This window comes from Macaca thibetana, chromosome 12, assembly GCF_024542745.1.
Source record: "Macaca thibetana thibetana isolate TM-01 chromosome 12, ASM2454274v1, whole genome shotgun sequence".
Taxonomy (NCBI): Eukaryota; Metazoa; Chordata; class Mammalia; order Primates; family Cercopithecidae; genus Macaca; species Macaca thibetana.
Genome location: NC_065589.1, coordinates 37,005,860 through 37,022,221, shown reverse-complemented (window position 1 = coordinate 37,022,221; position 16,362 = coordinate 37,005,860). Strand labels below are relative to the sequence as shown.

Below are 16,362 nucleotides of genomic sequence, written 5' to 3'. Positions count from 1 at the left end.
GGTTTGTTTTTTTCTTGTAAATTTGATTGAGTTCTTTATAGGTTCTGGATATTAGCCCTTTGTCAGATGAGTAGATGCAAAAATTTTCTCCCTGTTGCCTGTTCACTCTGATGGTAGTTTCTTTTGCTGTGCAGAGGCTTTTTAGTTTAATTAGATCCCATTTGTCAATTTTGGCTTTTGTTGCCATTGCTTTTGGTGTTTTAGACATGAAGGCCTTGCCCATGCCTATGTCCTGAATAGTATTGCCTAGGTTTTTTTCTAGGGTTTTCATGGTTTTATGTCTAACATTTAAGTCTCTAATCCATCTTGAATTAATTTTTGTATAAGGTGTAAGGAAGGGATCCAGTTTCAGCTTTCTACTTATGGCTAGCCAGTTTTCCCAGCACCATTTATTAAATAGGGAATCCTTTCCCAATTTCTTGTTTTTGTCAGGTTTGTCAAAGATCAGATGGTTGTAGATGTGTGGTATTATTTCTGAGGGCTCTGTTGTGTTCCATTGGTCTATATCTCTGTTTTGGTACCAATACTTTGCTGTTTTGGTTACTGTAGCCTTGTAGTATAGTTTGAAGTTAGGTAGCATGATGCCTCCAGCTTTGTTCTTTTGGCTTAGGATTGTCTTGGCAATGCGGGCTCTTTTTTGGTTCCATATGAACTTTAAAGTAGTTTTTTCCAATTCTGTGAAGAAAGTCATTGGTAGCTTAATGGGGATGGCACTGAATCTATAAATTACTTTGGGCAGTATGGCCATTTTCACGATACTGATTCTTCCTATCCATGAGCATGGAATGTTCTTCCATTTGTTTGTGTCCTCTTTTATTTCACTGAGCAGTGGTTTGTAGTTCTCCTTGAAGAGGTCCTTTACATTCCTTGTAAGTTAGATTCCTAGGTATTTTATTCTCTTTGAAGCAGTTGTGAATGGGAGTTCACTCATGATTTGGCTGTCTGTTATTAGTGTTTAAGAATGCTTGTGATTTTTGCACACTGATTTTTGTATCCTGAGACTTTGCTGAAGTTGCTTATCAGCTTAAGGAGATTTAGACAATGGGGTTTTCTAAATATACAATCATGTCATCTGCAAACAGGGACAATTTGACTTCCTCTTTTCCTAATTGAATACCCTCTATTTCTTTCTCTTGCCTGATTGCTCTGGCCAGAACTTCCAACACTATGTTGAAGAAGAGTGATGAGAGAGGGCATCCCTGTCTTGTGCCAGTTTTCAAGGGGAATGCTTCCAGTTTTTGCCCATTCAGTATGATATTGGCTGTGGGTTTGTCATAAATAGCTCTTATTATTTTGAGATACGTTCCATCAATACCGAATTTATTGAGCGTTTTTAGCATGAAGGGTTGTTGAATGTAAAAGGCCTTTTCTGCATCTATTGAGACAATCATGTGGTTTTTGTCTTTGGTTTTGTTTATATGCTGGATTACGTTTATTGATTTGCATATGCTGAACCAGCCTTGCATCCCAGGGATGAAGCCCACTTGATCATGGTGGATAAGCTTTTTGATGTGCTGCTGGATTTGGTTTGCCAGTATTTTATTGAGGATTTCTGCATTGATGTTCATCAGGGATATTGGTCTAAAATTCTTTTTTTGTTGTGTCTGCCAGGCTTTGGTATCAGGATGATGTTGGCCTCATAAAATGAGTTAGGGAGGATTCCCTCTTTTTCTATTGATTGGAATAGTTTCAGAAGGAAAGGTACCAGGCTCCTCCTTGTACCTCTGGTAGAATTCGGCTGTGAATCAGTCTGGTCCTCGACTTTTTTTGGTTGGTAGGCTATTAATTATTGTCTCAATTTCAGAGCCTGTTATTGGTCTATTCAGGGATTCAACTTCTTCCTGGTTTAGTCTTGGGAGAGTGTATGTGTCCAGGAATTTATCCATATCTTCTAGGTTTTCTAGTTTATTTGCATAGAGGTGTTTATAATATTCTCTGATGGTAGTTTGTATTTCTGTGGGGTTGGTGGTGATATCCCCTTTATCATTTTTTATTGCATCTATTTGATTCTTCTCTCTTTTCTTCTTTGTCTTGCTAGCCGTCTATCGATTTTTTTTTGATCTTTTCAAAAAACCAGCTCCTGGATTCATTGATTTTTTGAAGGGTTTTTCGTGTCTCTATCTCCTTCAGTTCTGCTGTGATCTTAGTTATTTCTTGCCTTCTGGTAGTTTTTGAATATGTTTGTTCTTGCTTCTCTAGTTATTTTAATTGTGATGTTAGGGTGTCAATTTTATATCTTTCTTGCTTTCTCTTGTGGGCATTTAGTGCTATAAATTTCCCTCTACACACTTCTTTAAATGTGTCCCAGAGATTCTGGTATGTCGTATCTTTGTTCTCATTGGTTTCAAAGAACATCTTTATTTCTAGCAGGACCATTTTTAGGACCATCTGATAGGATGAAAGACTCTTAAGGACCATTTTCCAGATAATGTCTGCTAAATTGTCATACGGAATACAAAACTCACTGCACATGCAGTTTGTTAATAACTCAATTCTTGTATTTGAGGTCATTGTTTACAGAAAAAAAGAAGGAATTAAATATGAGGAACCAAAATTATACTTGTTTTAAACTGTTTGAGAAATGTCTTTGAGCACTCAGTCACTATCCTTTCTCCTTCATTTTCTGTACAAACATTTCCTTGGTGTCTACAAGGGCCACAAGCATCTGCTGCTGCACTTTCCACCCATTCCAGGTCTTTGCAAAGAACAAGGGTCCCCTCTTCTCATAACGCAATGGGAAATGTGAGTGATGAAAGTGGATTTTTTTCTGTAATCATTTCTATAATGTAGGCCATCAAATGATCATTATATTTTATGATTCTGTAAAATCTGCTGAAATCAAAGCTATGTAATATACATTGCAGAGGGCTCTGCTAATCCTTGCCAACCACATTCGTGCCTGGACCGAGGAGGAAGGTCTGGTAACTGGAAACCTGACACTAAAGGAATTCTAAACACAGACTAAAAGCATCTCTGTGCACATAGCATGGGCGACTCAAGTATATTAGTTTGTGCTGATTTTTTTTTTAAAGCTTTGCAGTATTTGTAGAAGAACCAGAGAAGAAAGCACCGATCCCAGCTCAGCCACTACATAATCTATGTGTGGCGTGCTCAAGAATAGCATGGCTCTGCCAGATGTTGACTTTCTGCCAACGGGTACAGGCCCCTCTCTTAGACAGCTACAGGAGTTTTACATCATGTTACTTCCTGCCATTCAAACCCCAAATTTGGTCACAGTGAATTATTACCAAAAAAGGAAACCCATAAAGTCTACTTTGGAAGTTAAAAAATTAGCTTTGTTTTGGCTGCTAATCACACACATAGTATTTTACAGAAATTAAGAACAAGATTCTGCCCTTTGGAAGCTTTTCTGTAAGTGAAAAACCCAATGCATATGCCTAAGCCGGACATTCACACCTCTGCTCATAAATTCTTTATGGTTTTTATACTTTCTGCTGCATATCTTATTTCTTCACATGCTAAACTCACCCCCTTTCAAAACAAACTATCTTCCAGTCGCTGATGTGTCTCCAACTTAGTTGATTTTCCCCTCTGTGACTCTTCAACTTCATCTATCCTTCTACATCCTAAAAGGAGCTCATCAGATGAGATACTGCAGGCGTTCTTACACTCTGCCTTGAGACATGTAGAGGAAGCGTGCTCAGCTCTGTATTGCAAGAATCTGTCACTGATACTGGAAGACTGAGGACTACAAATGATTTCTTTTAATAAATTATAGCAGGCTCAAGTTTTCCCCTTCAATAATGTCACTCCCACTCATTTGAATTCCCTTGTTCTTTCCTGAATGGAAGGAAAGGGTGTTGAGTTACAGCAGGTGGCAGAGAAGTTTGCATAATTCTGGCTTCTGCCTCTCCTGGGTATGAGTAGCTTATATGAAAATCATCCATCACATCTACTCTCAGGGAGAAAAGCTTGGGAGGCACTGGGACAGAGGGAACAGGACACCAGCTTGACCTCGGGTTTGGGTTCATCAGCCCTCAAAGCCCAGGTACCGCACTTCGAACTGTGGCCATCACATCTGGGTTTGACATTGTCTCCCTAAGACCCTGTGTTTGAAACCCTGTGTACTGTACTTTCAAACACATAAAGATGTTCCTAGATTATTGCATTTATGACAGGGACAAAGAAAATGTCTTTGCTGTACCATCATAAAAATAGTAGTTAACTGACCCTTGAATAAATATGCTTAACCTGCACCTAGTAAGCCCAGTTTCCAGTTAATCTTGAGTCAAGATAGCTCTCAATTTCCTCAGCACCAGTTAGTCATGCTGAGCTCACTAGGAAGTCAAGGAGATTGAATCCCAGTCCAAGATTTATTGAGCATCTATTGTATTTCAAGTACTCTGTAGGGCAACAGAGATAAGACAGTATAATCTTGTTCTTGGCAAACAAAACAAATAAAATAACCTCTACCCTGCTGAAGTTTACAGCATTCTATGTTGGACCCAACCCAACCCTTTATTCAGCCCAGCATCCCTTCTACTTCCCTCTTCAGAAATTAGAGATCAGTCTCACCTCCACCACTATCAATCCCTGGCTCCCAAAGAAAGCCCACTTTCTCCTCTTATTCTGCTACCTTCCTCCAGCCCCTACCCACATTGAACCTTTTATGGTTACTGTATGTGTGTGGGTTTTCTCTTTACTTTAAACTCTCTTGAACAAATTCAACATGCATTTGTAGAGCGCCTGTGATGTGCAAAGCCCTGTGTTAAGCTCAAAGGGAGATCATTAGATATGTAAGACTCAGTTCCTTCCTTCAAGATGCTTGTACTCCATGCAGTATACAACCAGCCACAAGGCAGGGTGAAAGACAGATGAGGTGAGAATGAGCAGCTGTGGTGAGAACAGAGGAGAGAGATTTTCTTTACAATTGAGGGTGGTGGTGTAGACATGGGAGGATTCAAAATTGCTCATGCCCCTTCATCTGTTCCTGTAAGTACAGCCACCTCATTCCTAGCAAGAGGTTTGCCATTGATTTTGTCCTTCCAATATTGAGCCCTTTCCCTATACAGAATTGTTTTAGCAAATGTAGGAACATGTCTTTCATCCTTGCGTAAACTGAAGGTAGTCGGCACCCAGAGCTGGCTATCTGACCAGCTTAGCCTCTCATGTCCAGCCCTGCTTTTGCTTAATGAAAAATAGTGACATACTGACATGGCAAAAAAGAAGAAATCCTTATGTAAACAAAGTGATGCTTATTGCTTCTTTACATGTAAATAACATATATCTTTGTCGTGTTCAGACTTAATGGTTAACTTTCTTTATTGGGTGCATCTATGTGATTGAAAACTGCATGCCTGAGATAGTTCCTATCAGTTTTCCAAGCAAAATCTGAATCCTTCTGGCCTCTAGAAAGGAGCCTAATCGAAATAAAATAAGCAATAATTTCAAACTATAGGTATTTTCATGACAGCCCCCTTTAAGAGTTATAAAGGATTATCTTTCCTTAAGTAAATATGGTTTCTTAGTCAAATTTTTAAATGTTTAAATTGAAAGTTTTTAAGGAAAAACAGTAACATATACAAATAAAACTCAAGAAGTCACATGAAAAATGAAAGGTCTTCAAGTACTGATACATTTGTTATGCAGATTCTTGTTTTAATCAGAATCTCCTAAGGAAGCTGCCCCTGGATTCCTCAAGCTTGGCTCAAAGCACACAATATCTGACACTGTGATAGGCATTGCTGGGGCCCCAGAATGGATTGGTTTTGGACTTTCCTACGAACACTAAGTTTCACACAAATAAAGAGACTATGAAAAGAGAAACTCACGATTAACAAAGTTAAAATTTTAGCTGCCTTTTCTTCCTCTAAGTTCTGTAGTTAGTTAATGAGGAGGGGCTTATTTTCCCTGTTTCAAAATTCTTGAGACAGAGTCTCTTTCTGTTGCCCAAGATGGAGTACAGTGGCACAATCTTGGCTCACTACAACCTCTGCCTACCAGGGTCAAGCGATTCTCCTGCCTCAGCCTCCTGAGTAGCTGGAATTACAGGCATGCACCACCATGCCCAGCTAATTTTTGTAATTTTAGTGGAGACGGGGGTTTCACCATGTTGCCCACGCTGGTCTCGAACTCCTGACCTCAAGTGATCCACCCACCTTGGCCTCCTAAAGTGCTGGAATTACAGGCGTGAGCCACCGCCCCTGGCCAAAATTATTTTTTTAATAATTTAAAATACTACACACATAATACTCAGAAGAGCTTAGAAGTTGTTCTGGCAAAAGTCTGTAGGAAATTCTGTTATGAGCAAAAGGTTGTTATAAACAACAGCTACACACCATCCCCCAAAAGAAAGAAAAATTCTTCTAGCACTCTTTGAACCTTAAACAGTGTTTTGGTAGGCCAACTCATTGTTTTTCTTCTCTCTGAAAAATTAAAAACGCTAACTGTTATGATGAGTTCTACAGAAAAAGACAATTTCCATGACTTCATTTCTTGACAAAGAACAGCTACCTCACTTGCTTTCTGCCACATATAAGCAAACTCCCAGACATAAAACCTCCCCTCAGAGGAAGCAACATGGGACCACAAAAGTGTCTCGAGGTCTGCCCTATCTGCCCACGGGAAGCCTCCCTCCTCACCGTGAGCGCTGGCCACTGGGAGGAGCGAGGTGTGGGAGAAGAGATAGCGACTGTCCCACCATGTGGTCGCCGACTGCACTGTCGCAGCCTCTCAGGGTGGCTTCTGCCCCGTCACCACTTGATCTGGATTCTCTCTCCAAAAATTTAAAAAAACAAGGCGTGCCTGTCTTTTATAATACTCTGTTCTAAAAGAGCGAACTCTCCAGGGAGAGAACAGGACCCTAAAAGTCCAAGGCCTGGAATTCTTCCTTTCTCTCTTTCCATTTTAAACAGGAAGCATTCATGCTAAGAGAGTCCAGAGGGAACGCTGGTTGTATGTTCATTTGAAGGCAAATAATGTTTGTGTGTTGCAAATGTCAGTGATTTATCCTAAGGGCTTAAAATGAGTGCAGAAAAACCACATGTTTCACTTCATGCAGAGAAATATCTTCAGTGGATTTTGAGAGAAAGCACAGGTTAAGAAATTTTTTAAGTGTATCAGATATCTCCAACATGAACCAAAAGGCAATAAAAATGAGCATGGTGAGGTGGGGGGGAGAGACTTAAAGAATTCTTATGATAAAAGATATACCAAAGGCTGGAAGTTTTCTAAATCAAAAATGAAATTCTAAAGAAAAGGAAAGGTGAAATCCAGAGCCTTTGTTTCCCATGGCTAGAGTGACAGATTATCCATTTGTGCTCCATTTGTCATGGGCAATTTAAAATACAGCAAAGCAAACTGCACTGAATAACAGCAGCTGATGCTGTAATAACTTGTACACAAACAATTTAATTTTTTTATCTGAAAATTCTAACTAAATTACCCCAAGCTCAAGGATCTATCTTTCATTATTATACATAGCCAAATTAAGACAAAAAAGTAGAGAGAGAATTCTGTTGTTCACACTTATAGATTTGTTCACAAGCTGCTTTCTACATGCACCGAGCTGGGAGCTTGTCAAATCTTCATTGATTTGGGCACCTTACACAGCTGTTTTAACATCCAGCTTCACAGATGATGGGGTGATTCTGACCCTCATTGACAGTGCTTGATTAACCACAGACACTGTATTCTCACAGCCCTGTCGTTTCTTTCAGGCGTCCTAGCAGTGTGTCTGACATTGGGGAGCTTTTCCTTAATTATTATTGTTTTCTTTTCTTTTTAAAAAATTATAAAAGGGGGAGTGGTTAAAAAAAATGGAAAGGATCTGGGGATGGTGGCAGTGGTGAATGTGCACAGAAGGTTTATGAGATTTTAAGAGCTGCAAACAGAACTCATCTGTTTAACCCCAGGCTAGATAAGATGCAGTCATCTGCACATTGTTTAGAGGCACACTGCTTCTGTTGTGGCAAATGGATCAGAAGATGCTTGTTTTCTTTAGTAGAGAGATCCAGACGGGGCCACTTTCTGTTAGTGTCTGTTCTTACCCTGGATGTTTCTGTGTGCCTTACCCATTACAAGGTGCAACTTACAGCTGGTTTGGCATTTCCCTATTCTGCTACTGGCCTGGTGCTACCTTCCTGGCTTTGTGGTAGAACTGATTACTTTATATCAAAACTTTAGGTGTGGGCTGGGCGCAGTGGCTCACGCCTGTAATCCCAGTACTTTGGGAGGTCGAGACAGGCAGATCACCTAAGGTCAGGAGATTGAGACCAGCCTGGCTAACATAATGAAACCCATCTCTACAAAAAAAAAAAAAAAATACAAAACTTAGCCAGGTATAGTGGTGGGCACCTGTAGTTCCAGCTACTCGGGAGGCTGAGGTGGGAGAGTTGCTTGAACCCGGGAGGCAGAGGTTGCAATGAGCTGAGATTGCACCACTGCACTCCAACCTGGGTGACAGAGTGAGACTCCCTCTCAAAAAAAAAATAAAATAAATAAAATTAAAAAATTCTAGGTGCTCTGGCTTGGGACTTTTTCTAAGGACTGTAGAGACTTTAGGGAGGGGAGGGACATACGAATCCACACCAAGATGTAACAGCAGCCAACCAGAGTTAGACCAAGATGACAGCCCATTTAAAAGAGCACCTCACACATTTAGAAAAGCAAGTGCGGTCCATGGAAACTTTATGACTCCAAATAACCTGAACATTTCTATCACCATCTCTAGGACAGACTTCAGCCCAGCCTGTCCTAGATATGGTGGTAGAAAAGGGCAGGGAACTAATGACCCCATCCTTAAGAGAGGCAAACTCACTGCCTTATTTAGGAAACTAGTTTGGTTACTATAATAAAGGCCAACAGAAAAGGGTATAAACAAGATAGAAGTATATTTTCCTCTTATGCACCAACCTGAGTGGAAGCAGTCCTGATTGACATGGTGGCTCCATGGCAATGGGGACCCAGGCTCTCACCTTCTTATTGCTCTGCCTCCCACAGCACGTGGTTTTCGCCTTGTGGCCTAAGATGGTTTTTCCGACGGCCAACAGGAAGGAGAGAAGGGAAGAAGGTCCCTTCTCTTCTTTTTAAGGGCATGCATCACTTCTTCTCCCATCCCATTGGCCAGACCTATTTGATGGCCACGCCAAACTGCGCAGGAGGCTGAGGAACATGTTCTCCAGCCAGACAGCCAGCTTAGGAGCTGCTGACATGTGTCTCTTCTTCTCTTTCCAGGGGAGGACCCGCAGATGCTGTAGACTATCTGCCAGCAGCACCTCGAGGGCTCTACAAGGAAAGGGAGCTTCCCTATTATCCAGGGGCTCATCCTATGCACCCTCCCAAAGGGAGCTATCCCCGCCCCACAGAGCTGAGGGTGGCAGATCTCCGGTATCCTCAGCACTACCCACCTCCGCCTGCTTCCCAGCACAAAGGACCCTTTCGACAAGACGTCCCGCCTTCCCCTCCCCAGCACCAAAGAATGGCAGCCTATCAGGAAACGGGCAGACCAGCGCCTCGCGGGGGCAGCCCAGACCAGTACCCTTACCGAACCCAGGATTCCCGGCAGAAGAACCCCATGACTGCAGCCGTATAGCCGAGTGCCACCGAGGCCAACCCAGCCCAGAAAGGAAGGTGTCTACACTACTTTTGCCCTTTCTAGACCTGAAGACCTCCTTGGTGTTAGGAATTCTCCACGGGACTGATTAGCGTTTTCTCACTGACGTTGTAACGCTTGACTGCTAATCAGAGGGGAAAAGAAGGGGAAGGGGATTGGGGAGGAAAAAAATCAGAAGGAAGATGAAAGAGGGGGCTATAAAAACAAAACTACCTGCTAGTTGAAACATTTTCAGAGTTGTTCAAATCGGTGAGAGCGGCAGCGGAACACACAAACAGCTAACAGTGGAGCTCTACTCTGGGGAGCCTCCCTGACTAGTTAACCTGCCTGATGCGCAGACACGTGGACACCCCGCCCCCGCAGCATGAGATTGGTGGTCCAGAGGCAGTCTCTGCCAGGCAGCATTACCCGCTCAGAGGTGGAGTCTCAGCCCCCTTATTAGAGCTGTGAAGTCTAAGGAGTGGCAGAGTAGACAGAGATAAGAGCATCTGAAGTGAGTATAGACTTTTTTTACTGAGAAAAAAAACAAGAGCAAACATGACTAGTGATCTGGAAATATTTTGTACCGAGAGAAAGACTGCATTTCTTTACTTGTAGAATTTCTCAGGTTCCCGATACCACTCATTTGATGTAAACATTTCATGTTTCCTAACTTTTGATATGAAAGTCAGTAAAATGCAGTATTAGTCCTGGGAGAACGTGCACAGCTGGTCAGAGCTTCCAGGAGTATCTTCCGAGGACCAAGGTGATCAGGTTAAGAGGGTTGAACATCCCACACCCCTCACCTTCCTCCCTCTCGCATTCCAGGCATGGAGATATCTGGTTTCAGAGTCAGCCCCAAATCTCCTGCCTAGAATTACTTTAACTGGGGTCTCTACTTTAAGGTTCCCACTTGAGGGCTAAAATGTAGTTAGGAAAAAGAGGGCCACTGGGGAGGTCTCACAGGAGGCAGTGCCCTGGAAATGCCAAGTCCAGACTCAGTGCCAAGTGGTAACCATCTGCACTCGGGGACGGTGAGGAGCTGACCGTGGCCTCTGGAAACTGATGACCAGCAGGTATTAGATGGAAGTGAATGAGAAAGAGAGAGAGAGAGAGAGTGTGTGTGTGTGTGTGTACGTGTGTGTTTGAACACATATGATTGCCAGTATGGAGAATCAAAGATTGATAATGCTTTCTGGAGAGTTTGATGCAAAAGCGGGAGAAAAGGAGGGAAAGAGAGAAAAGGCATTAAGACTAAATGCACCTGCATTTGCTATATTTCATTAACTAAAGTCAGGTCAGCGCAGGGCCAAGGCGTCCAATTGGAAAAGGACAGTGTTATGGCTTATAAAAAACTGAAACCCCACCCTCTAAGTTGAACCAACCTATCACAATGTTTTCTGAGCTTTGCAGTAATTTTCTATGAAAACTAAAACCTTTAAAACATACAACCTGGCCCAAATGAGAACACAAAGATGTGGAAGACAGTGAAACCTAAGCATTGGTTTGAACCAGGCAGTGACGCTTGATATACTTTAAGCCTTTTCACATTCCTTCTTTATTCCCTCCCAAAAAAAAAAAAAAAAAAAAAAAGTCTTGAGTTTAATTTAGGTCTATTTTGGCTGAGATTAGCATACCTCTGATTCACAGGATTTAATATGTTATAGTATTATTGAATACATAGGACATCCCTCTACCCCAGCCTACTCTTTAATTTAAAATAGAATTCTGTTACCAAGAAGGATGCAACTGCTAGTTTTAGACATAAATAGTGTTATATACTGGACTTTGCGATATTGTTTTCTTAACTACAGTTTACTATGGCCCTGCTGAAAACAGACTATCAAGATTTTTATCTCTGTTAAGCCAGGCACCTTTAGATTGTTTGCAATTTGTTCAAAGTGGTTGAGGATCTCAGGCCCTGCTCACCTGAGGTGGAGAGCAGGGGAGCTACAGGTTTCCCTGCTGACCTGCTCAATGCTACCTTCCCCTCAAGCTAAATACACCTTAAAGAAGAAAATGATAACATGAGGGATGTGTAACTTGTTTTGAAGCATTAAAAACCAGCAGCTCTTCAGTATGTTCCATATTTTAACCAAACTACTGTAGACTACTAAACATAGCCAAGCCAGAACTTTCCTTCTGAATTAAGCCTAGGCCACTTGAGGGGCAGCCAGGCATGATGGTGTCAGGTGAGAATCCTGTGTCTTGAAGGAGTGGCCTTTGCAGGAAGAGTGCCCATGTTTTCACCTGCGGTGTTGCCACCGGAGTGTGCACTACCTCCTGCACACAGGCTCAGGGTAACCTGCTCCAAAACTGGGTTTTGTGTTGTATACAAAGTCAATAAAATAGTTGCTAATCCTGAGTGGCAGCCAGTGATGTGAAGGTACTATTAAAGTGAACAAAAACTAGATTGCAACAGTTTTCTTTGCTTGCTTGAAGTATAACACACGCTCCATTTGATCCTGCCTGAAAGAAGCTAACATATTTGTGACAGACAGAGGCTCCATCAAGCCAAGCAACAATTAACAGCTCAAATGTAAGATTTATAAATGCCTGTGTACTCACCCTTCAATTGTTACCACCCAGAGGTTACAGGACTCTTTCCCAGCATTTAGGGGAACAGGTTTTTAGAGTATTTAGAAGACCAGGCTATAATCAGTAATGTGCCTGGTAGCAGGAAATAGCTCCCAATGTATTTATGGCCTTGGGAAAACTCAATCTGGTGTCTCCGTGTAGCTCAGAACACTAATAGCCCCCCTGGAAGAGCGTGGCGCATTGAGCCCCAAACCCAATCAACATCCATCCACTTGGCTGCCGATCTGACGGCTGGGTCATGAAGGCCGTGAAATGATGTTTGCCCTCAAGTCACTAGGTATTTTAAGAAGCCCTATTTTTCTCCCTTTTTGCAGGAGTAGAGATGAAAGAGGGCAGACCATGGAAAACTTTTAGATGCAGGAGAATTGAGACTTCCACAAGGGAGAGAAACAGCCTCCCCAGAATCCATTATGCCACTGAGCGGTGGCACTCACTCTTGCCATAGTGCCGTTTCCTCACAGTATCAAATCAGCGGATGAAATACAAGCTCAGAAACAAGAACATTTTCTTAAATCATAACCTAATAGCCAACAAAAATTGAAAAAACAATTATTCTGAAGCTCATTATTCTTAGATCTGTAGGTATGTATGTGTTGACCCCCACAGGATGGCACCAAGTAAAGATCTTAAGAGCATGGTAGGGGTTCTCAGACCGACTGTCACCCATGGATCCTGATGGGGAAGAATGGAGGCTTCACTGTAGCTATAGTTTTCCACCAACTCAATCAAATTAAAACATGACTCATTATCCCTTCCAAAGATTCATACAATTCTTGAACTAAAGTGATCTTCTGAAGAAAAGCCACCTCACAACGTTAGGAGGCTCATAAAGCTCATTTCTCTTTTCCCTGGCATGCAAAAATATCAAGCCTATAAAGAGTAATTATTTGCCCAAACCTGTAACCACTGCATTCCTTTTCTTTGGAGGAACATTGTAGCATTTCAAGAGTGTAGAGAGATCTAAAGAGTTTGGTCTGAATGTGTGTCTGTACAACTCCCTTTGGCATTAAACTCTGAAACCTACAATGGATGGCCTTTAAATTGGGAGGACACCCTACTGCTTTCCGAGTCCATGAGCAACAGAAAGACTGGTCTTAGTGCAATTAGGCAGGAGGGATTTGGACTCAGAAACAACCACAGGAGTATTTCTCAGCACTCCCAGTTCCTGCCGACTTAGCTGGAAATGATGCCACAGCAAGACCAGAAAGAGGAGTCTCCGTAAGGTATCCCTACAAAGTCACTTTTCTGATAAAAAGGTGGGGAAAAAAAGTTAGATATCTAAAATGAGCCTAGAATCTCACACGCAGCTGTGACTTCTAAGTGAAACTCTTTCTCCCTCATGTCCTTAAATAGTCACAGAATCACACACAGCCTGACTTTTGTAAGACAGGCTTGGCTACAGGAAATGAACCAAGCCCAGACTCTTCTAGCCTGTCTCCTGACTGGGCTCCTTCAGAAAGTGCTCTCCTGTTCCATCTGCAGGGCTGCTTACTACTGGAACCTAAAACAAAACCTGTTGTTTGTCCCGTCACTTTTTCTGGTGTTTCCTATGCTTTTGTGATACCAAGTCTGTTCAAAAGTTCTGAAGATAAATTATGTGAAATCATATTTTGGCATATGGGGGTGGAGGATGAATTCTTTAAAAAGTTTTTAAGATGATCTCATTTGTACCACAGAAAACATTTTGGAAGTTGTTATATATGAGTATATAAATTTTTCTTGTCGTATTTTACATTAAAATAAAGCTTTATTCAGTCATTAAGACATCAGAGTCTTGGATTGCTTTAGGATGAAGGTGTCCAATCTTTTGGCTTCCCTGGGCCACATTGGAAGAAGAATTTTCTTGGGCTACTTGTAAAATACATTAACACCAATGATAGCTGATGAGCAAAAAAAAAAAAAAAAAAAAAAAAAAACCTGCAAAAAACCTCAATGTTTTAAGAAAGTTTACGAATTTGTGTCGGGTAGCATTCAAAGCCAACCTGGGCTGTGGGTTGGACAAGCTTGCGTCAGAATCTGATGGATAAATAGGTGGGTCTAGGCCTGCTCACCCTCGAATAGCAGCATTCGGTAGTTGCGTAGCCATGTTCAAAACAGCAAGAGTGCAAAGAACAAAAGGAACGAGAGCGTCAGTCACATGCTGGGCCCCCCAAGAAGCAGATGCTGAGACAGAGATTCTCAAGCCGGTTGTGTACCGAGGAATGCACTTGGGTTTCAATACCTTAAAAAGGGAGGGAAACAGGCCTGGGCAGAGGGAGAAGCTGAGCTGTAGTGCATGCCCAGCTTAGGCCTCAGCCACCCCACAATGGGAGCAGCAACGGCTCTTCAGAGCTATCCCCCAGTTGGGACAAGGGAGCTGAGCCTTTATGCCATCATTGATTGGTAAATACAGGTTACCTCTGGAAAGAAGAAAGATCTAGCTAGGGTACGGCAATTTTCTTCAGTTGAGACAAACCCAAAGAAAGCTGACAGCTGGGGCCCATCTTTGGATGGTACTCAAAACAGCTGGAAAAGTTCCTTCTTAAAGCGGCATCTGAGCAGCCCGCCACAGCATTCACGACAGCTTCTAAAACTGGCAACCGCTTTCTGGTGCTGGAATCACTCTTATCTCTAGAAAGTTCTCCTTGAGACCATCCCTGTCACTCCTCAGCTCCTTGATTCCCCCGGCCTAGTCTCAGACCTCCCCATACTCCTGGTAAGCCCATCCACAGCCAAGGTTTTGACTGCCACCTCTCTACTGACTGCTCCAGCTCAGCTCTGTGCCGAGCTCACGCGTTTCTGTGTTTCCACTGCACATTCCCATTTGGATGTCCTGCAGAGCCTTGAAACATAACATGCCCACACCGAAAACACGCTTTCTCCAAAGAAACCTCCTCCTCACAATTCCGTCCTGGCCAAAATGTGAACCAAGTTCACAGCTAAAAACCGGAAACCTGGAAATTATCCTGGATTTCCCATTTATAACTCTGCCCCTTCCTCCTACACATTCCCATATAATGAGATGGAAGGCCAACATTCTGTCCTGCAATTCCATCAGATATGTTTATGTTTCCTGATACCATGACATGCCTGGGCTCCGCCTCATCACTTCTTCCCCAGCCCCTTCAATAGCCTTCAATGTGATCTCCCCACTTCAGGCCTTGTTCCCTCCGATCCACCTCTGTGCTATACAGCCCTGCCCTCTGCTTCTGTAAATAAAGTTATACTGGAACACATACACACCCACTCATTTACATGACGCTCTAGAGCTCTTTCACTACAACACCAATCCCTGCTCTGCATTCCTGCCTGGGAATTTTTCTGAAGTAGAGATCTGACGATATTACTCTTCTGGAGGCAGCGTGTCATCTTGAAAAAAATGTTGGCTTTGAAAACAGGTAGGCGTGGATTTAAAACAAAGTTCAACCACTGATTGGTTGCATATAACCTTGAATAAAATACTTATAATCCCTCTAGCATCATTAGTGAAGTAGAACTGCTATTCACCTTATAGGGTTGCTTTGAGAATTAAGTCACATGACATAGACAGCAGGCCCTTAATAACATCATTTCACTCAATGTTGTGTCATTATGACATTGATTAGGAAAAAAAAAAAAAAAATTGATTCCCGGCCAGAGCCACTGCCTGTGTGGAGTTTGTAGTTCTCCCCGTGTCTGCGTGGGATTGTTCCGGATACACCAGTTTCTTCCCATGTCCCATAGATGTGACCGTTGGGTCAAACGGCATGCCTAAATAGTCCAATTGTGAATGAGTGTGGGTTTGAGTGTGAGTCCTCCCTACAATGGAAGGGCATCGTGTCCAGGGCTGGTTCCCGCCTTGTGCCCTGAGCTGCCCACATAGGCTCCAGCCACCCATGGCCCTGAACTGATTATGTAAGTGGGTTGAAAAGTGAGTGGAGGCCAGGTGCAGGGGCTCACATCTATAATCCCAACACTTCTGGAGGCCAAGGTGGGCAGATCACATGAGGCCAGGAGTTCAGGACCAGCCTGGCCAACATGGCAAAACCCCATCTCTAATAAAGATACAAAAATTAGCCGGGCATGCTGGCGCACACCTGTAATCCCAGCTACTCAGGAAGCTGAGGCACAAGAATCACTTGAACCCAGGAGGCAGAATTTGGAGTGAGCCAAGATCTTGCTACTGCACTCCAGCCTGGGTGACAGAGCAACACCCTGACAAAAAAAAAAAAAAAAAAAGAAAAAGAAAAAGA

General features: G+C 42.6%; 2 protein-coding genes across 6 annotated transcripts in view; both read left to right on the top strand.

Moving 5' to 3' along the window:
* The window catches only part of PARD3B (par-3 family cell polarity regulator beta), a 1,099,140-nt gene extending 1,085,227 nt beyond the window's left edge, over window positions 1-13,913 (top strand). For 2 of the 3 annotated variants that reach the window (XM_050750804.1, XM_050750806.1), the window contains one exon: window positions 9,196-13,913. In XM_050750804.1, the coding sequence (XP_050606761.1) occupies window positions 9,196-9,553 (358 nt within the window). In that variant the 3' untranslated portion in view covers window positions 9,554-13,913. The remainder of the gene's footprint in view (window positions 1-9,195) is intronic. The other variant, XR_007718129.1, reaches the window with a different exon arrangement.
* The window catches only part of EEF1B2 (eukaryotic translation elongation factor 1 beta 2), a 954,602-nt gene that overhangs the window by 397,219 nt on the left and 541,021 nt on the right, over window positions 1-16,362 (top strand). The gene's annotated exons all lie outside the window — the stretch shown is intronic.